At 37.9% G+C, this 23,007-nt stretch overlaps 1 protein-coding gene across 1 annotated transcript in view; it reads left to right on the forward strand.

The window, feature by feature from the left end:
* LRIG3 (leucine rich repeats and immunoglobulin like domains 3) overlaps positions 1-23,007 on the forward strand; it is a 43,618-nt gene that overhangs the window by 18,089 nt on the left and 2,522 nt on the right. The window contains exons 4-18 of the mRNA XM_054085287.1: positions 3,593-3,727; positions 4,364-4,507; positions 6,324-6,467; positions 6,767-6,910; positions 7,329-7,472; positions 8,808-8,888; positions 9,545-9,616; positions 9,992-10,063; positions 12,614-12,777; positions 16,175-16,495; positions 17,043-17,324; positions 17,850-18,302; positions 18,512-18,670; positions 19,824-19,967; positions 20,054-20,329. Coding sequence (XP_053941262.1) covers positions 3,593-3,727; positions 4,364-4,507; positions 6,324-6,467; positions 6,767-6,910; positions 7,329-7,472; positions 8,808-8,888; positions 9,545-9,616; positions 9,992-10,063; positions 12,614-12,777; positions 16,175-16,495; positions 17,043-17,324; positions 17,850-18,302; positions 18,512-18,670; positions 19,824-19,967; positions 20,054-20,329 — 2,735 coding nt within the window. The remainder of the gene's footprint in view (positions 1-3,592; positions 3,728-4,363; positions 4,508-6,323; positions 6,468-6,766; positions 6,911-7,328; positions 7,473-8,807; positions 8,889-9,544; positions 9,617-9,991; positions 10,064-12,613; positions 12,778-16,174; positions 16,496-17,042; positions 17,325-17,849; positions 18,303-18,511; positions 18,671-19,823; positions 19,968-20,053; positions 20,330-23,007) is intronic.

The following is a 23,007-nucleotide window of genomic DNA, read 5'->3' on the forward strand; positions in this document are numbered from 1 at the left end:
CTCACAGGGCTTAGTTCAGGGACAGGAGATACTTTCTTAGTCTAGAATCACACAGATGTTAGAACAGTTGCTTTGCACTTAACATCTTTGGAGAACAGTCCACACAGACACAGCTCTCCAAAACTGTTTTCCTAGACAACTTGTTTTTTACCAGGTTGCTCCACTCCAGGCTCCTCCTACACGTGCTCCTTGTCGGGGTTGTGGTGGAAGATTAGATGAAGAGGTTCTCAAAACACAACAGACTGAGGTCTACCTCGAAGGAGGAGTTATGCTGGAAGTGCAAGACTCTTTTTTTTTTCCTGATGAGGTTTTGAATAGAAACAAAAGATAGGATTTTTGGTCTTAATCTGTTTCCAAGTTGGGGCTTTCATGTTACAGGATCAGTGTAATGAAGCTTACAGAGATATTTCTCTTGGGTAGATAATAATGACAATCTTTATCAAGAGATACGTAGTCATGCTATCTCAGATCTTTGAAAATTGCAGGTTTTTTACAGAATATAAGAACTGTCATGTCTAAATGATGTTAACTAGATCTTTAACAAAATGGAAACAGAATTTGCTGCCCTGCGTTGTATTCTCCAGAGGCAAAGACGGTACAAGTCAATATGTCAGATAGCTTGTAGCTGTAGAATGAATCTTGAGATCGTGATTGGTAAGGCTGTTGTAGATGTTTTGGCCTAGTGCTGTGGTTAGTCATGACTGCTGAGAGGCAAAGTATTTTTTTCATACCTGTATTGAAAAACTGATACCCTCTCTTAAGCTGGTATTCACACAGGTTTATGTAAAAATAATTTAGTTAGTCTGCATGCGCTTCTTGTTTTCAGGGGGCTTTTTTAGCTGCAAGTCAATGTGTAGGCACTCAAATTGCAAAAGGCATGTACAGATTCATGCAGGTGTTTTTGGTGGTTTTGTCTGTGTTCCTTGGTGCTCCTGCTTCTTTAGCTGTAACGGGAGAAGTTGTAAGGAAGCTGCAGTGTATGGCTGTTCTTGCAAATGAAGTTATGGTCAGACTGCTGCATTCTGTGAGAACTTGATATGCTGGTTCTCTTGTTGCAGGGGATCTCTGGTTGCTCTGACGTCCCCTCGAGGGTCTGTGCAGTGTGTACAACTCCTTTTGTCTGAGCACTGCAATAACAGCACTTGCTGGAAAGTAGTTTTCTATGTCCTCATGCCGACACAGTGGGTACTGTTCAATTCTGCCTTGACATTTAGATAGGTTTGCATTTTCAAACATGTCATTCTTGGCTAATTTTTGAAGGTGATTTGGCAGTTAAAATTAAACCAATGCATTGTTTTTATTTGATTTTCTTAAATGATGATTATGAAGAAAAATTAGAATTGAATTTCCTCATTTTAGATAAAGTTGGGCCTCAGAGCAGAACTACTTGGATATATTCAGAACCAAGTAATCTTCCAGGTGCAAATTGCAGAACATTCTTTTGGAAGACAAAACTGGACTAGGAGTTTGGGACAGTAAGGAGCGAAGCATTTAGATATTTTGAGTTTGAGTAGCTTTTACAAATGTGAATAGGCAGGAAGATGCAGCAAGGGCTGGTGTGATTTTCATTGTAAGATAGACTAGTATTTCGATGTATAGCTCTGTTTCAGTGAACAAAAGTTCTCTCCACAATATGACCTTACCCTCTCCAAAAAGGAAAACATTCACCAAAACAAACAAACTGGGTTTTTTTGTTTATTTGTTTTTGTTGTACCTTGGTCTGTCTCAGGTAATTTGACAGTTAAAGTGCTAACCTGAACGCTGTATAAGAGTTTTATTAGGTCCAGCTAAACTTTGTAATACAGTGGCTATTATCCTGCCAGTTGTGAGGAATTTCTGTTTTAAGGAGCAGTGCTGACACAAAGACAGCACTGTGCAAGGCATCTCTAACTGAACACTTTCACGCTGCAATTTAGGAGGCGTGCAGTTCAGGAAATTGCTGGCTTCTGCTGGAGCACACTTTTACTGCAAGGAAAATTTTATTCATCATTCAAGTAATTGGCAGTTTTTATACCTTGTTAGTAATTACCTTATAAACAAACTAACGCATAAAGGCATTATGACCTGTTATCTAACTCGCAGTGTTATTTGGCCGATGGAACTGACACATGGTGGTGATGTTTGTTGGGTTTTTTTTATTGAAGTAATTTGTTTCCACTTATTATAAATACTTACAGTTAAAAGTTAAAAAAAATGCAGTGTTACCTCTCCCAGACAGCCTGAGGACTGAAACATGATACAAGCACACTGTTGGAGGGGCTGCAAGATCACTTACCCCTTCCCACATGTGGTCAGAAGGTCCATTAATCTAACTTCTGGTTCGATTTTTGAGTCAGGATTTTTTTGTCTGGAGCAGTAATCCTTCCATACACTTTAAATATGTGAGGGTTGCCTGTGCTGTCCCAAGTGTTTGGCTTACTATTCAATCCAGAGCAAGTATTTCCAATAAAGGAAAACACCTCCCTCCCAGAATCAAAGTTCTTGTTGATAGTTTTGCTGCAATTGCCTTGCCTACAATCTCTAGGAGCTGGGGAGAGCTCTTAAATTTTGATCATTCATTATACTAGGTAGAGAATGTACCACAGCAAGAACTGACTTGAAGCTAGCAAAGGTCATTTCAGGTTGCAGTCATTTTATCACTTGTGATCTGTTTTCCCCGCTGTACCATTAACCCCAAACCAATAACCTGACTAACATTGCTGATGTGCATGTATGATTCTGTACATTATGCAACCGGAAAAACTGGTAGGTTGCTGGGTATAAATATGAAACGTGATCGCTGGAATAAGTACATTTGATTGGATGTAAAAGAAGAGGTTTTGATTATAGTACAGTGGGATACCCAAATCTTTGGACGGTTGCATATTTTTTGTTGTGGAGCTGGGTGTGATGTTTAGCTGAAGTTTGACCAGACATGAAGTCAAGAAGCTCTGTGATGAGCTATAATAAACACAAATTTTATTCTTTGCAAACTGAAATACTGTAGATGAAATATAGATGAAATACTAGGTTTAATTGCAAAGTTACAGAATATCTTTCTGAGAGGGTGCACTACCATTCATCTCCTCTAACCTAGCTCTGTTTTTATGGAAATTCAGTCTGACTTCCACTTTATAGGAGTTCTCAGAAAAACAAAGTGCAGTGTCTAGCCACTGTGATGTTAATTTGATTAAAATAGAAAACAACTCTTATCTGATTTCTTTATAGTACTGTGACAGTGTTCGGTGCAAATACTAGATACTTAAACTGTATACTAGATATTTAAACTGTTCAGAAATTGATTATTATAGAGTTTTACATCTTGTTTTAAAAGCCCTGAATTGTGGTAATTGGATTATAATGCATATTTTTTTGCATATTGTTTCCTGGGAATATGTTTTAAGAAGTGTTGATTAACACATTTATTTAAAGCATTCCTATTTGGGATGGCTAGAAATGAGTGTTATGTCCAGGGAACATAGTTTATTGGTTTTCTTTAACTAGAAATTATTTTCAAGGCACGGAATTAAGAACTAACTTTCGTCAGTCATGTGTAGTTAACAAGTGTTTACTCTGGAAATGACAGTCTTTTGACTACTGTCCTAAATTTCAGGGCCGGTAACAAGATTGCCAGCATCTCATCTGAACATCTAAAGCCATTTCAGAGTCTAGAAACTTTGGACTTGAGCAACAACAACATATCAGAGCTAAAAATATCATCATTTCCATCGTTACCACTCAAGAATCTGTAAGTAAAACTTGGTATTACTTGTTTTGCTTTCAAGTTACTTTCAAAAAACTCCTTGGAAAACTTAGATTGGCAGCTGTTTGTTAAGGTGGTAAATCTGTCAATTAGACACATTAAATATTTATTCCTACTTTCGACTGTTGCATTTAACATAGGCTGCTAATTTGAACACACGAGTTGTTGCAATGTTTTAGTTCATAAATTGTGACGGTCATTATCTTGAGATGAAACAAATAGATATGTCTCTTGAGAGAAATAATTATGTTGCATAATGAATTTAGTTTTCCCATGACTGGCTAGTCTGGAGTTAACGTGGAGTTTGGTGAACTTTTTTGAATCTACCTTAACCCTTATTCAGTAATACTGCAATACCAGAGCTGGACTGAGAAAGAATAAAACAATGGGGTTGCAGCAAGCTGTCTGCTGCCAGTAATTTGCTCCTGTAGAGCAGAGCAAAATATTGGTGGTGAAATACCATTTGACCATAGACTGAGCTGTCAAGAACTCTAATTAATATGATAAATGAAATTCCATTTATTGAGGAGTAGGCAGCACAAGAGCTTTGTGTTTCACTACTTGGTATTAAGATTATATTAAATAACTGTAAATTTAACTTTCTAGAGGTTGTTTCAACAGGTACATTAACAGTAACCGAATAACCTCCATGGAGCCTGGTACCTTTGACAATTTGTCTACCACACTTCAAGTATTGAAATTGAACAGGAACAAAATTTCGGCAGTTCCTCAGAAGATGTTTAAACTCTCCCATCTGCAGCACCTGTAAGTGCAACCTACAATTGACTAATTGTTTTCAGGTTTTCCAAAGCAGTGCTTGAACTTTAGCCTTTAATTTAACCAGGGGCAGAGTGAGACAGACACAAAAAACGTATTACTACAACCCTTACTAACTGCAGCTTTGTACTGAACAAAACTAGTCTTATGTGTTGGCGGGATGTGAATAGTCTTTATGTTTGAAATTTTGTTTGCTTATTTAAATTAAAGAAAAAAAAAGCCTGGAGGAGGGTTAATAGCAGTATTCCTGTAAGAAAGCATTGGAAAAATACTAAGTGAAGTGATGTAGATAACTGCAGAGATCTCTTATTTATTTTGTGCTTTCATAGTGAAGAGAAATAATTGGCTTTCAGAAGTATGGCAATAAGCAATATGCTTGAGTAAATAGACCTCCATCAGCTTCACTCATACAATGCTGCCTATAAATGTTTTACCTAAGAAGTAATAAAGTTATTTAATATGGAAGAGGATAGGGAAATATCTTTTTTCCTTTCTATTTTATTTTAAAAAAACTATTTAGAGTGCGGGAAGTTGAGAAGAGGATGGGCTAGAACTGCAGTTTTTCAAATCCTGAATAGTTATTCCGTATTGGATAGTTGAGACTTAAAAATGATGGATTTTCAAAGTGAAAGGTCGTAAGAACAGTGAAGTGACAGATGTGAAGATGGTCACTTGTGTCTTTTCTGTATACAAATGGAGGAAGTTTGACTCAAACACCAGTAGAGAACTGTGAAAACAGTCCTGCAAAGCTCAGGATTTGTTAATGATCTTTAGTAGACTTTTTCAATTGAATCTGGAGATCAGATTTTGGGAGTCAGTGATATTCTTGTCTAAAAAGAATTCTACTCATTCACAATGTAATTGGTTGGCTGACCAAGTTAGGTACTAATCTGCAGTGAAGGTAAAAAATTTGCATTATCAAGTGTTCAGAGGAGGCATGTGGAAAAAATAAAGGCTGTTCTTACTGAAAGTTCTTCACTGCTTATGCACACTTAAACACAGGAGGAGGTTTCTCTATCATATATCTGCTGTTGGGTAGGGTTCATACCAGGCTACTGGAGCAAAACTTAAGTTCTTACAAGTCTGAGGCTCTGAAAAATAATTGGTATAATTATGGAGAGAGAAATAGTTAGGCCTTTACATCCTATGCAGAAGTAAGTTCTGGAAGGAGAGGATTCTTCTTGATTTGCTAGGATACAGGTTGATAGATCTAACATCTTGAAAGGGCAGGTGATCACTTGTTATATGAGGGCCTTTTCATAGTATTGTCTAATCCTGTCACTTTATACTATATATCAGTCATTGCTGATAAATGTGTCAATTTAGGGAACTAGAGCTAGTTCAAAATTCGCGGTTATAAAACTAGTTAACATTGTTCTTTGTACCTGTACAAGGCTAGATTTCCCTTTTCATGTAGCTCAGAAAGCTACTTGGATTTGGTGCAGGGTTTGGAGTTACTGAAGACCCAAGCCAAGAAAGTGTTATGGAGAACAGGAAAATAGAAAATATTGAGTCCTTGCCCTCCAGCTACTTATGTTTTAACTCCCAGTATACGCATGGATCCCAGCTTCTGACCTGCAAGAGGTGTGCATAGTGGCAGAACTACCAAGACCTCTTGAGAAGGAGGGAATTATCATTAAACATAATGCATTACAGTAAAATGTTTCATTTTTATTACGTATTGTCTCTGCTCTTTTGTTTGCAAGAAAAGCATTTAAGTAAGGTTTGTTTCCAGAGGGGGAAGAAAGTTTGTTGGCATGCAGGTAAACTTATTCTGCTGTAACTGTAAATTTTATTGATGCAGGGAACTGAATCGCAACAGAATTAAAAAAATAGATGGGCTTACTTTCCAAGGACTTCCAGCTTTGAAATCATTAAAACTACAGAGAAACGGGGTGACTAGGCTCATGGATGGTGCTTTCTGGGGATTAACCAACATGGAAGTATTGTAAGTATCAACTTTCTGCTAGTAGCTTCTGCTGGTGACACATTAACTGGAATGAACAGAATTGCTTGATAAAACTTAAAGGTGTTTTTGAATTGAATTGTGGTAGTATGGTTTGAAAAGCAGTAAGCGGTCATTAGGGAATATGTAGGACAGGACATTCTGAATGCGTGCCTACAATTCTAAATGTAAATAGGGGCTGCAGCTATCTAGCCAGTATGATGGAGTCAGATGTGGACCTGTGGCAAAGGACACATGCCAATGAGTTTCTGAACCTTATGTCTGTTTATATGTGTTTTTAGGCAGCTGGACCATAACAACTTAACAGAGGTAACCAAAGGCTGGCTTTATGGCTTGCTGATGCTGCAGCAACTCCATCTCAGCCAAAATGCCATCAGCAGGATCAGTCCCGATGCCTGGGAATTTTGCCAAAAACTCAGTGAGCTGTGAGTAGCTTTTATTCTATTCGAGTTTTGAAAGCCAGGTACAAACCAAAGCCTGAGCTTCTTACCACTGTAAATTTTTCATAACAAAGTTTCCAAGGTGACAACAACTTTTTTTGTATGTGTGACAGTTGTATTTTGTTGAAAGAAGTTAAAGCCAACTGTGACTGCTTCATTTCACTGTGGCAGTTGTACTGAAACTGTGACATGGTCATTTTCAAAAGAAAGAAATTAATTTTGCATTAATTTGTGAATTATCAGAAGCAATACACAAGTTTTTTGATCAAAAATGGTGTAGTAGTTTGTGATAGTTTTAAGGGGAAAAAACTTCCCCTCTCCCCCTGAAGATTCATCAGAGTTGAACTGAATAGTAAGCGCTGCAGCACAAACATTAAAATAGATTTTCTTCTTGAATATGCAGAGACTTGACGTTCAATCACTTAGCAAGGTTAGATGATTCAAGCTTCGTTGGTTTAAGTGTGCTGGTTGGACTATACATTGGAAACAACAAAGTGAATTACATTGCCGATTGTGCCTTCCGGGGACTTTCCAGTCTACAGACTTTGTAAGTTGACAAATTCATTTTTTAAGGTCAAAAGCTGTAAGAAAACCTCTTAGTGTTTATAACTTTTTTTAAATGAAATATACAAGAACCTTTTGTTAACCTTCCTGGATCAGAATATGTTATTCTTGAAGTAGGGTTTTTTTCAGAATAGTTGGGAGAGGGACAAATTCCTCTTTCGTTAAGGCTGTGCACAATGGACGATGGTAATTATGATATGAACTTTCTGTAGCATTAGTATGGGAAAGGCATGCCTTCATTTGAAGGCAGCAAGCAGCACTGCTGCCCTCAGCTTTAGGGGTCTGGGTCACAGTTCTGTCTTAACTGCGTCGACATTTTCCCTCATGGTAGAAATAAGAAGGCAAAACTCAGAATTGTATTACTATGGATACTGATGCTTGTTTTGTGACCGAGTGATTGCTTTAAGCGTTTGGGCATTTTTGAAATAGCATTTCTTAATGGAAGGGGAAGAAAGAAGTAAACTAATCTAAATGTCTTCTGCTTCATTAAAATTTTCCAGCTGTGTACCATTGACCCATGTGTTAGCCAGATGAATGAAATGGTTGCCTTTCCCTCTGGGCTTTGAAAAGTATGTCATCATTTTTCTTTCAGGAGTTTGTTCATGTACTTAGACTTTGAGCATCTGGCAGTGCCCGAAGAAGTTGCAATTCAGAGGAGTGTATGCTATGTTTTTTAAGTATACTGAGAGATGTAGATCATAAAGAGAGGAAGTCAGAGACTTGTGAAGTGCCTAGGAATTAAGTGTTAGACTTCTCCTAGATTTTTTTTTTCCCCCTCCTCTAGTGCTACCATGTTGATTCTTTAGTTGACACACTATTTTCTTCACAGATCTCCAATATCTTTATGCTTTGCAGATAATTAAGCTAATGTTGTGGGTGTTGTAGGATGTAAAAGTGATTCACTTATTAATAAATCGCTGTTCTCTGTGAATTCGTATTATAAGTTTACAAAGACATGAGTGTATTTTGAAAGAGGCAACAGTTGATCCCTTCCCTTCCTATGATGCTCCTTTTATGGTAGTCCTGTATCTCAGTACCCCTCTAGGGGAATGTTGGTTCGTTTTCCAACAGTTCTTAAAATTGTTGGGTTTTTAATTATGAGTGGAAAAAGTACTAGTAGCCTTCAAGGCTTTGCAGTAAAAATTGAAATGAAATAGCTAATCAGGAAAAGCTTCTCTTAAAAAAACCCCAAACAAACAAACCTTAAACAAAAAGCAAACATATAAATTGTTTTAAATAATACATGCGCTTGAAGGAGACTATACCTTGTTCTTTTTAATAGCTCTTGTGATTTGATTTCCCTTGTCTCCTTAAACAGGGATCTGAAAAACAATGAAATATCATGGACTATTGAAGATATGAATGGTGCCTTCTCTGGCCTTGATAAACTTAGGAAGCTGTGAGTATTGCTACAATATTTTTCTTTCATCATTCCTTAAAAAAATAGCTTAGATTATGTTTGTTTCAAGGGACAAGCCAAACAGTTAATGATGTTGTGTTTTATACAGTTGAGATTTTTTTTTTCTACCTTATCCTTTTGTTCTCTATAAAACATTCCTTTTCTAGAAAAGAAATTCCAGATTTTTTAAGTCAACCTAATCTTGAATATTTTAGACATTACTAATATTTATGGAAACATTTCTTCAGAGAATGAGTGTCTCGTAATAGGAAGTAATCAGTGCATCATATGACAAAGGAATAGTTCCAGGGATAGTCTTTGATAAAGCAACATCCAAGGGAAGTAGCATCATTGCACTGAAATTTTCAAATGCACATCGATGAAATAGAGATGCTTGTGTGTGTGCATTTAGAATAATCCGTGTCAATGAACTCTATTCATTAAACGTCTTCTCAAATCATTATATAATCTAGGTATTTATTCAAGGGGAATAAGTGGATGTCTTTTAGAAGTGAGACATTTCGCTGCGTTGGGGAAGGTTGAATGGTGGATATTGGTCACAGTTTAGAAATAAATGCCAAAAAAGCAGTAGTTCAGCTCAAAAAACGCTTATATTTTATTGCGTCTCTTTTGCATCATGTACTTATATTTTTCAGGTTACTCCAAGGAAACAGGATTAGATCCATTACAAAGAAAGCATTTTCTGGTTTGGATGCACTTGAACACCTGTAAGTTGTAGCGTTTCACATTTAACCTGACATTGGAAAAGTGAATTTTGATAATAATTAAAATAAAAGTAGCACTAACAAGCATTCACGTGGCTTTGAATGAAGTACACTTACCCTGGTTGCTACTGTGATGTTCAGAAGTTTCTTTTATTGTGGAGTTATGCTGATTATTAATTTTGGATTTAATGCAGGGAGTGTTGTATGTTAAGCGTGCTATAAAAGTTCTTAATCCTATCTCTTTAATTTTTGAACTAGGGCATGCTTTTTATATCACTAAGGTAGAACACTATTCCTTGAGTCTTAAACACATTCAGTTTAATGAATTACTCTTTCCTTCTCTAATGTTATTTTTCTGTTTGTTTTTTCCCCCCCTAGAGATCTAAGTAATAATGCAATTATGTCAGTTCAAGGAAATGCATTTTCACAAATGAAGAAACTGAAAGAACTGTAAGTTTCTTTCTAAAGACATCACCTCTGTTATATATATAATCCATGTAATTATATAAGTAAAACCCTTAGAAATTATTGCCTAATGCAGTGATAAACTTGTACTGTAGTCTTTCTGAAGGCACGTAAAAAGTGTATGTCAGTGTTTTGTGTTTTTTATTTTTTTATGTGATGACTGCATTTAAGTGAGGTACTGTAGGATAGGAGAAATTCATTTGGTATCTTGAGTCCTTATTTTGAATTGGCTGACCTCTAATAGGTATTAGATGAGGGAGACTTTGATGTAATGTTCTATATGATCAGCAGTGCTATCATAAGCTAAAGCTTACCAGACCAGTGAAATGCAGTGCTGTAATTCTTTTGGAAAGACCTGCTTGTCCGTGCTTGTAATTGAATCCTTGTATCCTGTAATAGCAAAGGAGCAGATCTTAAGGGAAGTCATGAAGCGGTCACTGAGAAGAATGTATTCTTTTAGTGATATTTTGGTGGGGCTTTTTGTCCCCTTATCCTCTTCTTCTGTTGATCAGTGTGGAAAAACACTGATTATGTGGCCTATGTTTTAAGCACAGCTAATTCTTCCTCTTTCATATATCTTATATCTATCCTATTCATATCAGCCTTCTCTAGTCACATGTGTTGTCTTGAGCTGCTCTTGTGGTTAATCTGTCAAGAAACTAGTGAACAGCAAAAACATGCTGTTGTCGTTATAAGTAGAAACTTCCTGGAGCTTGTTTGGAGCTTTTAATTTGCATTTTCCAGACTCCTATCAAGTATTACTCCAGTGGATAGCTCTCTACCTCATCTTATGATGTTACTCCATGTTGAGTGCCATACAGAAAGTAACAAGGAGCCTTGCATTTTCATAAAATCATCGAACAGCTCAGGTTGGAAAGGACCTCAAAAAGTTGTCTGGTCCAACCTTTTGTGGAAAAGAATGAGATTATCTTGCACATTCCTCAGTCGTGTCTTGAAAACCAACCAGTGCTGACTCCACCACATCCCTGGGGATGTTGTTCCAGTTTATAATTGTTCACTCTGCATAATATTTCTTTATTGTATCTAGACAATATTTGGCCCATTCGAGGTGCAGTTTGGTGTAATCCATATCCTGGTGTAGCTGCATCTGCTCTAGAAAGCAGTAACCATGCTTCTACCTATAGCCAGGGATTTTTGGCCTCTCCTTTTCTTTGAGTTGGATCTGATTGTATTTTTTGGTTAGTATGCTAAACTCACTCAGCTAGCTCTGGGACACTTGTTGGATTTGGCACAGGAGAAGCAGTGGAAGCACAGTGTTGACAATTAGAGATTGATGCAGATGATTTGAAGAGTGATCAGATATGATGGCATGACAAACTTACAGGAGATGTAAGATACCACAAGATAACACCAGACTGTGAAACACTTCAACGAAATAACTATTCAAGATTCATTGGGATTTTTTTCTGTACTTTTCTTGACACACTTGATAGACATCCATTATTTCTGAGGAATATGTAGACAGATGGTAGAAAGTAATTTTCCAGAAGTACGATTACCTAGTATAAATTCTCATCTAGTAATTTTATTCTGAAGCCCCTAGAGTAAATCTGAAAATAATATCACAGATACCCACTGCATAGGGCTAGCAAAAAAGGCTGTAGTTTCTCTGCCTTCTAAGAAAAACAAGAATGACCCCAGAATCTCAGTGAAAGATGACTCATTTCATGTCATTGTGAACCAGTGAGCTGGTATCACTGGCTTTTATCTATGCAGTGTCAGTGTGAAAAAAGAGCGCAGAGATGCTCTTCCTTTTCTTCAAGAAAAAATGAAGAATTCGTACATCTTCATTTATCTTTAAAGCTCTTTCTCTCTTATTTTTGTGTTTCCTCCAAGAACAGGTAAGATTTGAAGAGGGGAATTTCATTACTGACTGTGTTTTTCAGTATGGGGTTTTAAGGGTGATTCTGAGTTTTCAGCCAAAACTGAAATCTGTTCTTACTTCAACTTCTGCTTCTAGATGCTTCATAGAATGTAATTTGCTTTCTTACTCTCGTTTCCTCTCTATGAATGTAGATATTGACATAGGTTAGGCAGGCTGGTAACCAGTTCTGCATTTATTTGAACAGTTGACTATTCTTAGTCTCTCTAATCACCTTCTTAAATATCTTCTCAGGATAAAATCTGACTGAAAAGGAAATGAGGGAATGAAATTGTCTCAGATTTTTTTGATGTTGGCTTCCCAAGTGCCTCCCATTCTGGACTGTTCTCCTACCTACCCATTCTGTGTGTCCTGCTGCTGACTGTAGTTTTGTACCCAGGACGCTACTAACATGTCTGACTATCTGGCCTTATATTCATAGCAGAAGCCACAAGTTCAGGGTAACATATTTGGTTTGCAGAATGTAGGAGTCATGATGGTGTCATCACATGTGAGCTAAATAACATTGCTGTCTTGTGATATGTGTTTAGCCTAAAAATATACTGTTGTTACTGTCGTTTGATCGTATAGATCTGTATTACAAACAGAAAAAAACAAGCAAACAGGCTTTCAATGTAATTGCTTTTTCTTAGGCACTTAAACACGTCGAGTCTCTTGTGTGACTGCCAGTTAAAATGGCTACCACAGTGGATGTCAGAGAACAACTTCCAGAGCTTTGTAAATGCCAGTTGTGCCCATCCTCAGCTGCTAAAAGGGAGAAGTATTTTTGCTGTCAGCCTCGATGGGTTTGTCTGTGGTGAGTATAGCCTCTCTTCTTCATTCCATAGAATAAATGTTGCTGACTGCTTTGATTTTTGTTGTGGGCTCTTTTATGTGTTTTGATTTCTGTAATAAAATGGAGAGGATTTAATATTTGTTAACATTCTCTTCTCTGTTCCCAAACTGTGATGTGGATCCTCAGAGCTTAGGGCTTTGTACAAGATGGGGAGTGACTGTTCTGACTTCAATTTCATGTACAGCTTGCTTACATAGTACATAGCATAGCATGCAAGAGAAAGCTCAGTAGTTTGTAGTGGTACATTTATATGCCTCTGGATTTAAAAGATGGATATTCCTTAGGTAACTATAATTTTTGAAATGTATTTTGGCAAACTTACAAATGAAATTTTTTGCGTGGATGATTTGTAAATTATTTTCATATTTCATCAGTCTTGAGGTTGTTCCAGAACTGAGAAAATTTCAAGGTAGAAGAGCCATACTGGCCTCAGCTCTGACATTTTTAATGTGTGCTTGTTGTCTTCTTAAAAATTATCTGGACGTGTAAGTTACTGCCTATATGTAAACTGTATTTTAAAATATCTGGTTACCACAGTTATGCTACTGATACTTTGTATTTCAGTGTGCAGGATAGTAAATGTTTTTACTTTAAGACTTGAGAATTAGAAGTGGTAGTATCTGCCTTTTAAAAATGAAATTTCTCTGTGTTTAGTAACATTCATTATCACATATTATGTTCTCTCTTTAAAGCAAAGTGTAGCTTAGCATTCAGAGTAAAGATGTATCTTACAGTACTTTGATACATAAGGTGCAAATTTTGAAATTATTGAGAAACTAAAAGCTAGCTGGATTTAAATTATTTTGTTGCATACATGCTATTCTTCTTTCTAAAGAAAATTCATACCTCACATTCTTTGGAGACAAAACACTGGCCATATTTATCTTCTCAGTAACTTTCCTCTCATAGCATATATGACTGCTTAATTTTTACTGTTGCTACTCAATAATATTTTTTTCAGTGGGAAAGCAGGCACAGAATATAAAATAGTGTACAAAAATGTTTTCTCCCATCCTATTAGCAGTTTAATGTTTAATATATTAATGTTAAATAAAGAGTATATCATGCATAATCTAGCTACTGATGAAAAGGAAAATTTGACATAATGCAGGAAATTACAGTTTAATGGATAGCTAATGGAGTGTATGTGAAATAGACATCCTTATTTATGTGAAACTCATTTTGGCAAGAAATTAAATTGGTAGGATTTAAATATACATCTCTTTATTTGTTAAACCATGGGGTATCATGATCTTTCTTTGAGCTACTGAATGCCATTTTTAATGAATTAATTCCAAAACCTTTAAGATACATTAGCAAAAAGGGATATACTGAGTGCTATAGTTAATACAGAAAGTACTTGTCATGCGGAAGGAACTAGAACCTCTTAGTACAGTCGGTGAGTGTTTTACTGTTTATTAAATCTTGAAAGTGTATCATCACCAGATGTTTGGTGTACACAACTTGCCTTATGAGTTTAAAATGGCCACCGTTGCTTTTATTGAATTTTCAGGAGGAGTGTGTTGAGTCCTGTCTGAAATTAAATAATCTATTGCTTATAATTTATATGAAATCATGCTAAGGTACATTTTTGAAAACATCTAGGATATAGGAGGGAGTCATTCTAATTTTATTAAAGGAAAGCATATGTTAGGCAGGGGTTCCATATCTATGAAACTAAAAATACAGAAAATCTGTGTAATTTGGGCTTGCTAATCTCATGTCTTTCAAGCTGAAATAAATCATGAGACATTTCTGAACTAAAGATAACTATGGAAGAAAAAATAGAATAGATGTTTTTTGACCTGCATCAATTGCTTCAAGTTAACAGAATGATCCTAAGGGTACTATCTAAGTGATAGCTTGTTTTCTATCACATAATGGTCAAGAGGCTTCTATAAAATGAGAAATATATTTCTCAGAGTGTGTATGTCTGTGCATATACATGTTTATGTATCTGTGTGTATATATCTGTGTACCTCTATGACGTGCGTATTCAAATACGCACTCAAATTATTCTGTTCTGACAAAACATATTGCCAGTCTTATCATTGTGTTCCATACTTATGTGAGTGACCTTTTCATGCCCCCATTCCTGCTGAATAAGTAAAATTTTAAAATATTCTGTTATTCCATTAATAGTACAATTAAACCAAAATGAAGTGTGTTCTCCTGTCCTTTCACAAGGCAAACTTAAGTATTTACAGTGTTTTACTTGCTTTCACTGACTTTGCACAGGGATAGCTATCAACTCAGTTTGCAAAAGGTGTAGTTTGTCATGAAGGACTTGGAGCATAGCTATGAAGCATGAAAACCAAATGGTCAGGGAGCACATGCTTAGGGTCCCAGGTGGGAGAATCCATGTTGCCCTGTCACTTGAGTGCAGCTCCAGAATTTCAAGTGTTCTGCAGGCAGCTCAAGTTCAGACTGTCTGCACATCACATTTTCTTTTGTAACGTGAAGTGTAGAGATTCCTCAACGAAATTACACTTTGACCTTAGCATGTTTGCAAGTGAATGAGATATAAGGAGGCAAAGGGGCTAGGTAAAACCTGACTCTGCAGTGCCTATGAAGTTTGGGCGTGTGTCTTTGTCGGGGGGGTAGAAGGTATCTTGAAAATTAGGAATACACTAAGGCTTTTGCTTTTGAGAGACCAAGTATTTAATTGCCCACTCCTTTTGTCCGTGTGATGTACATGTAATTAACAGAATAGATACTTCGGAAGACAACTAAATCTGCAAACTCACAAAATGGCACCTTTAAGATAGCTTTACAATAGAAAAGGAGCCTCCAGAAACTTAACTCTTGAAATTCTTTTGTGCAGTCCTGCTCAAGGAATTTTCAGCACTGCTGTGTTCGTAAGGTGAACTGAACAGCCACAGATCACTGGAACGACTTTTGTACATGATTGGGTTTTGTGAATTTGAGGAAACCCCTCAACTTTTAACTTCTAGTTTCTGATGGCAGAAGAGCTATGCTTTCAATAAAGTAAAACTTATAGCAGCCTGAAGTGTTGTAAAGATGAAGGGTAGGCTTCATGACTGGCATTCAGAACAGTTCTTACAAATGTCAGGGGGTAGTTATCTTCTCTTTAGTGCTGTTGTTGAACAAACTGTACACAAAGTCTGCTTTTAAATGTGCTTTCTCTTCAATAGAAGATATCATAAATATGGCATCTTTAAGTGCCCTAAGGCTGGCAAAAGTTTAAATGAAAGTATTGTGTATCCATTTTATAAATACTTACCTGACTTGTCTCAAACCTGTAGAACAAGTCTTACAAACTCTTCCTGAGTCCTTGGGCCTCACATGTATTTTTTTTTCCTCTTCCTCTGTGTTACTTTTTCTCCTTTCTGTGCAGATGATTTTCCTAAACCACAGATCACTGTCCAGCCAGAAACTCAGTCAGCAATCAAAGGCTCCAATTTGAGTTTTGTATGTTCAGCAGCCAGCAGCAGTGATTCCCCAATGACTTTTGCATGGAAGAAAGACAATGAATTACTGCAAGATGCTGAAATGGAGAATTATGCACACCTCCGGGCACAGGGCGGTGAAGTGATGGAGTACACTACTGTCCTTCGACTGCGCAATGTTGAATTCAGTAATGAAGGGAAATACCAGTGTGTTATTTCAAATCATTTTGGTTCATCCTACTCTGTCAAAGCTAAACTTACAGTAAACAGTAAGTATGTTACTTTTTGCTTGTGGACTTAAAAGTAGAATGATTTTAATCAAGATATGTAAACACAGTTCTTTCCATTGTCATCATCTGTGTCTTTTAGAAGATCCTTTAATAAACTGACGTTATTTTTTAAAATGTTTCTAGTTCCAAGGTCACCATTCGGTTTTACATCTGGCCCCATTGTGCTGAACTGTAGTACAGGAAAAACCCAAATAACGTGCCCAATTCATAGTAAATCTGACAAAAGCTATGTAATGAGATGGAAAAACATTTAATCTTATCTGCAGGGGAGGGAAGTGTATACTCTGTTTCAAGGTACTGTGGAAAGGTCATGGAGGAGGCTGTTAACCAGAAATGAGATTTTGATCTAGGGGGGTCTCACATACTTCCCAGCTTCTTCCCTTTCTTTTCTGCTGGCTACTGATAAATTTAGGTTTTATGCTTCTCCCACTTTTTTGGGCCCAAAAAGGGTGTTAAGAATATGCTGTGCAAAAAGTTGAAAAGTATGTTTCACTTACTCATTTTGGTGTCACTAACTTTTCTTCAGTGCTGCCTTCATTTACAAAGATCCCCATGGACTTAACCATCCGTGCTGGGGCAATGGCACGTTTGGAATGTGCTGCAGTAGGTCATCCAGTCCCACAGATTGCTTGGCAGAAAGATGGTGGAACAGACTTTCCTGCAGCACGCAAGAGGCGCATGCATGTCATGCCTGAAGACGATGTATTCTTCATTGTTGATGTAAAGATTGAGGACACGGGTGTTTATAGCTGTACAGCTCAAAACACTGCTGGAAGCATTTCAGCTAATGCAACGCTAACAGTACTAGGTAAGACGTTGGCAGTCCTTAATGGCGTGGTCCTCTTGAAGAACAGAACTATTACAGAGCACTTTTAAAATCACCAACTGATTAGACATGGCATTGTTATGAAAGTGCTCTATAGAAATAAAAATAATTCTGAACTAATTTGTATTGACGCACAGATTAGAAATATGTATTCCTAACCCCCAATCACTATTATGATGCAAAATAATAAAAGCTAGTTATGTTTCTTGTTGTGTACACAATGTCAATACACTTATTTTTGTTTAGACTAAAGATTTTGTTTAATTTTTAATTTTCTGATGTTTTGTTAACCATTTTTAATCTAGTTCTCCACAGTCTTGAGCATGTACGGTTTGGCTTTTTAACTTCCTAAAGTAATCAAGCATTTTTTTTTGAGAATGAGGTTAAGCTTCATTAGACCTTACTGATGCATTTAATTTAACTTCTCCTCTTGAGCTGTGAAGGAAAGGGACATGTTGCCATTCACGCGAGGTCATTTAAAATATAAGGCTTATGCTTTCTTTTCAGAAACACCATCATTTTTACGGCCGTTGCTGGATCGAACTGTAACTAAAGGTGAAACCGCAGTCTTGCAGTGTATTGCTGGTGGTAGCCCTCCACCCCGACTGAACTGGACTAAGGATGACAGCCCTCTTATTGTAACAGAAAGGCATTTCTTTGCTGCAGGGAATCAGTTACTAATTATTGTGGATACAGATGTAGAAGATGCTGGGAAATATACTTGTGAAATGTCTAATACGCTTGGAACAGAACGAGGCAACATCCGTCTTAACGTAATTCCTACTCCCACCTGTGATTCTCCTCAAAACATTGCCCCATCACTGGATGATGATGGGTGGGCCACAGTTGGCATTGTGATCATAGCTGTGGTTTGCTGTGTGGTGGGCACTTCCTTGGTGTGGGTGGTCATCATCTACCACACCAGAAGGAGAAATGAAGATTGCAGCATCACAAATACAGGTGTGTAAACTGAAGATTTGCCTTGGAAAGGAAAGAAAAAAATGTCTGTGGTTGCTTTGCAGTGACTTTGTTGTAGGAACATTTGTGTGCTTTGACTTAGTCAGAAGAGTGAATTGCTTGTTATGTTCAGCGCTTTGCTGACAAGTTTAAAAATACTTCTACAAACTCTGAAGTATGCTGATGGCATTTGTGTGTATGCTTCCCCACAGATGAAACAAATTTGCCTGCTGACATTCCAAGTTACCTGTCATCCCAGGGGACGCTGGCTGAAAGGCAGGATGGATATGGTTCATCTGAAAATGGCAGTCATCATCAGTTCTTCACGTCTTCCATGGGAGGGTATTTCTTGCAGCAGAGGGACAGTAATGGTAGGTGTAAAATGTTAAGCAGATTTTCCATGTTGCTTGAGTATCTGCAGTTTGGCTATTGTCTTTGTAACTAATAGTAATAACACTAAAGAAACATCTTCACTGAAGTTTGAAAGATTGTGAAATTTATTGCTTGGAACTGCTTTAATAAGATAATAACAGAAATATGCAAATGACGTTATGGTTTTGCTTAAATCATGAATTTTTTCTCTAGTCTCAAGGATAAATTTATACTGACACTCAAATTTCAAAAGCAAGAATGTCCAAAAGGAATTACAGCAGCATGTCTTCCTCTGTTATGACTTAAAAAGGGTGCTTTGAGTGGAATACAGGGGTGGGTGGTAATACCAGTGTAACTTGTATATAATATAGAATCATAGAATCACCAGGTTGGAAAGGACCCACTGGATCATTGAGTCCAACCATTCCTAACACTCCCTTCAACCATGTCCCTAAGCACTTCATCAACCCGTTCCTTAAACACCTCCAGGGACGGTGACTTGACCACCTCAAACTTTCCTGTTAGAAAAGTTGTTAGGATCAGAGTCAATAAAGGATTTAAGGTGACTGCAAGTTAAGAGCTGTAGTACTTAATATTTATACATCTGGCCCCTGAATTCAAAACATACCTAGGTTAGGGAGGAAGTGGTTGGGGTTGCAATTCAGTCAGAAGTTGGGGCAGATGCGAATGCAGCAGTGGTGAGATAGTTCTGCAGCTGTAAGGTAACAAGAGAAGGAGCCTCTTTGTGGAGCAAGAACCACAGACCATGTCCACAGCTTTTGAGTACAACTGAGCTGAAAGTCAGTACAGCTGTTCAAGCAGCCAGCGATTCCTCTGACTTTCTCATTAGCACGCTGCTCCAAAAAGTGGCTATGTGATAAAGCATGAGCCTAATTTCGAGTGCTTTAGAGGAGTGAAGTCGCTGGTTCTGATCCTCGTGACAGAATTTGTTCTGTTATCCAGGGACTGTATAATGAAGCAAAGTGCGATATGTTCTCTGTTGAGCTAATAAATTGCACACTTGCTAGAAGTGGAATTCTCATCAAAAGGTTAGGTTGAACTTCAACCAACTCTAAATACATCATGAGATACAGTTGAAGAGATGGGGTTCTTACAAAAAGACCATATGCTGACATGTCAATTTTTTTTAAGGTATTTGCCATCTAGATAACAGCAGTGAAACAGACTTGGATGGTGGTGCAGATCCATTCCTATCCCACTATCTGGGAACTTCAGGGACTTTGTATTTAAAAGGAAGCACATACGGCTCTGAGGCCTTTGAAGCATACAGTGCAAGTAAGTTGGAGGGGCAGGAAGTCTTAGTTCTAATTTGATGTTGTGATATGATGAATCTGTGTAGAAACAATTTTTCATTTTCTTAGGTTGTAGCCCTGACCAAAGAACAGCATGCCTGGACCCTTACGAGCCTGGATATCTGAAGAGAAAAGAATGCTATCAGTACTCACCTCCACTGGAAGATCCTTTTGATCCATGTGTTGGCATAATTGGGATGCAGACTACAAGCAGCAAGTTGACTAACTCCATTTATACTCAAAATGAAGGAACTGGACTAAAAAGCAGAAGTCTAAACTCAGACACATTTGATTGTAACAGAAGTTTGGACCCCTCATCTGTTATCAGTCACAGCACTTTTATGAGTATGTTCTACCTATTGCTTTTTATTCAAGCTGCTGATATCCTTGCTGTCTCATTTCCTACTTCTAACACCAAGCAAAACTGATTTCTCAGCTTTTTCTTTCCCACTCCTACAACAGGTAGTTTTGTAGTAGTGTTTGGATGCTCATATAGCAAGCATTGTGAAAAAGCTAATTTTGTGCAATTTTGTGTGGGATTCTCTTTGCAGATGTCTTTGAATTTTGTAAAATAATATAGCATGTGGAATATAAATACTTTAGAAAGGAGAGACAGGAAATAGCTGAGGAAGGGCAGTTTGAGAGTTGTCCTTGACATTTTGCCTGTGTTCTTGTCTTTTTTGTTCCCCCCCCCCCCCCGCCCCCGCTTCCTCCCTGAGTAACATGGAAAACTGCACTATCTGTTTTCTTAGGGCTCGGACAACTGAACTGTATATGTGGGCTTGCTCTCCCTCCACTGCAGTGCATGAGGACAGTTGGATGTCCCACAACTCTGAGTGGCTCTAGATCCTAGCAGGAGTTAGCCAGGAGATAGGTCCTACCCTGTGTTACAAAGGGAGCAGCTTAGGGCTTGGTCAGAAGCAAAACTGGCATATATCGAAAGAGTCCTCAGATCAAACGCGTTAGTTCAGTGACGTAGTTTACTTCTTGGTGTAACTGTGAGACAGTAACTTCTTGGTGTAACACAGTGAGACAGAACCCCAGAACCCTTCAAAGTAAGACACCGTGGAATACGCCCTCTCTAAACCCTCCTTTATCTTCTTTTCTCATAGGAACTCTTTTGTCATACACACTGAAACTTAATTCAGGGTTTACAGTTATAACCCAGATTGCAGGGAGAGATGGGGGAAAAGAGAAAAGCGTTTCTTGACCTTTGAAGCTCCCTAAATTTTGGGTGTTGGTTTGGTTCGTTTGTTTAAAATGCATGTAAATCCACATACCGCTTTGATCCCTGTGGTATCTGAACGCCAAGTACGGCCCAGGTACCATGGATCATCTCCCAGCTGGTGTGTCAGCATGGTTTATCAATGCTTGGTCTGCTGGCTCTGTGACGGGACCTAGAGAAATGTGCATCACTGAGCTCTTTGTTCTCAGGGGGTGAGGAGGGAGGTACAATCTCTGAAGTTTTCCCCCTTTGAAAGCCAGATGCTTGGACTGTAAAACTTTGCAGATGCCATGACATCTGGCAGAAGCCTTGAGACTACACACGTCCTCCTGGCTGCCTGCCACTATTGCTGTGGTGGGGCTGTGCAGACAGGGCTTTACCATATATCTCCTGCAGAAAGTAGTTCTACTTTATGTAAGTACACCGAGGAGTTAATGCAACCTCAAGGGGTCATATTCCCCTTTCTGCCGTAAAAATCTGTGTAGAGCTACTTATTTCTCTAACCTACTACCCCCACCCAAGGAGCTTCATCATGCCTTGCACACTTCATAATCATTAGCCCTCTTCACTCAAAGAGCCTGTAGTTGAATTTTGGAGGTAGTGGCTGTGGGAGAAGTCTCGATAGATTTCTTGTCTCTAGTTGTGCATTTGCTTCTTCAGTCTCATTGTCTTCCCCCTCATTTTTGCCTCTACCATTGCAATGAAGGCAACAGCTGGCACTAACATTGCTGTTTGTGCATGCGCCAGAAACTTCACAGCTTGGATTTTTTTTTTTTAACGGGGTTCATTTGCAGCTTTGGTGCTGTAAGGCATATCCTTTCATATTGTGTTAGTAGCAAAATTGCTCTGCAAATCACTGATGCAAATATGGACCTTGCCCAAATCCATTTTTAGTAACTTCTCAGATTACGGTTGTACTTGAAAACTTTGCTTCTAGCAACTAAGCAAACCAAGAAGTATGGCTTTCTGGGTGCAAAATTTATTAATGGCTGTAGTGATAAGTTATTAATAAAAATGGAGTTCTTAAAAATCAGACTGTGGTAGGTTGTCCTCTGAAAATAAGACTTTCAATTGTCACTTAAAGACAACATGACTTGCAATGGCCAAATCTTTCTTCATTGAAAAAAGAGAAGACCCTTCTTGCAGAGGGTTTGATGCCTTCCAGATGGTGAAGGGTGACAGGCATACTAATTATTTCCTGGCTGGTGAATCCAGATAATTATTAATAAAGATTCAACTGAAATGCCCAGTTCTCTTTGGGCTACATCTGTTCTAGCCAATTGTGGGCAAAGAGCTGTGAGTGGAGAATTTGGCTGGCTGGGCCCTTTTTTATTAATGGGATATGCTAGCCAGAAAAAAGATTGTTTTAGCATTCAGATGGTGCAGTGGGAGAATGTTGTGTAAGACTACATGTTGGGGGTTTTTTTTGTTGTTTTTTTTTAATTGTGCTGAACTGCATGGCATATTTCATGTGCCATTCATTCGCTGAAGAGCAAAACAAGGAGACCATTCTGACTTTTGCATTAGAAAGTGTCCTGTGATATGTTTGCAGTTTGGTCTGTGTGCCCACCTCCCCCCTCACCACCCTCCCCAAAGAAAAATGGGAGTATTCATGAAAACAAAAGCAATGAAGTTGCATGTGGCTATACATTTACTTCTGAAATATTTGTAGTATCTTGTGTGGCAGAATCCTGCCTTACGCTTGATATCATATGGATATTTTCTTTTAAGGGGTAAAATAACAGTTCAGTAAAATCTAACTGTGATGAACTTTTGCTGTGTTGATCCCTGGCTTGCA

The sequence above is a fragment of the Cuculus canorus genome, chromosome 1 (genome assembly GCF_017976375.1).
Source record: "Cuculus canorus isolate bCucCan1 chromosome 1, bCucCan1.pri, whole genome shotgun sequence".
In the NCBI taxonomy this organism is placed as follows: domain Eukaryota; kingdom Metazoa; phylum Chordata; class Aves; order Cuculiformes; family Cuculidae; genus Cuculus; species Cuculus canorus.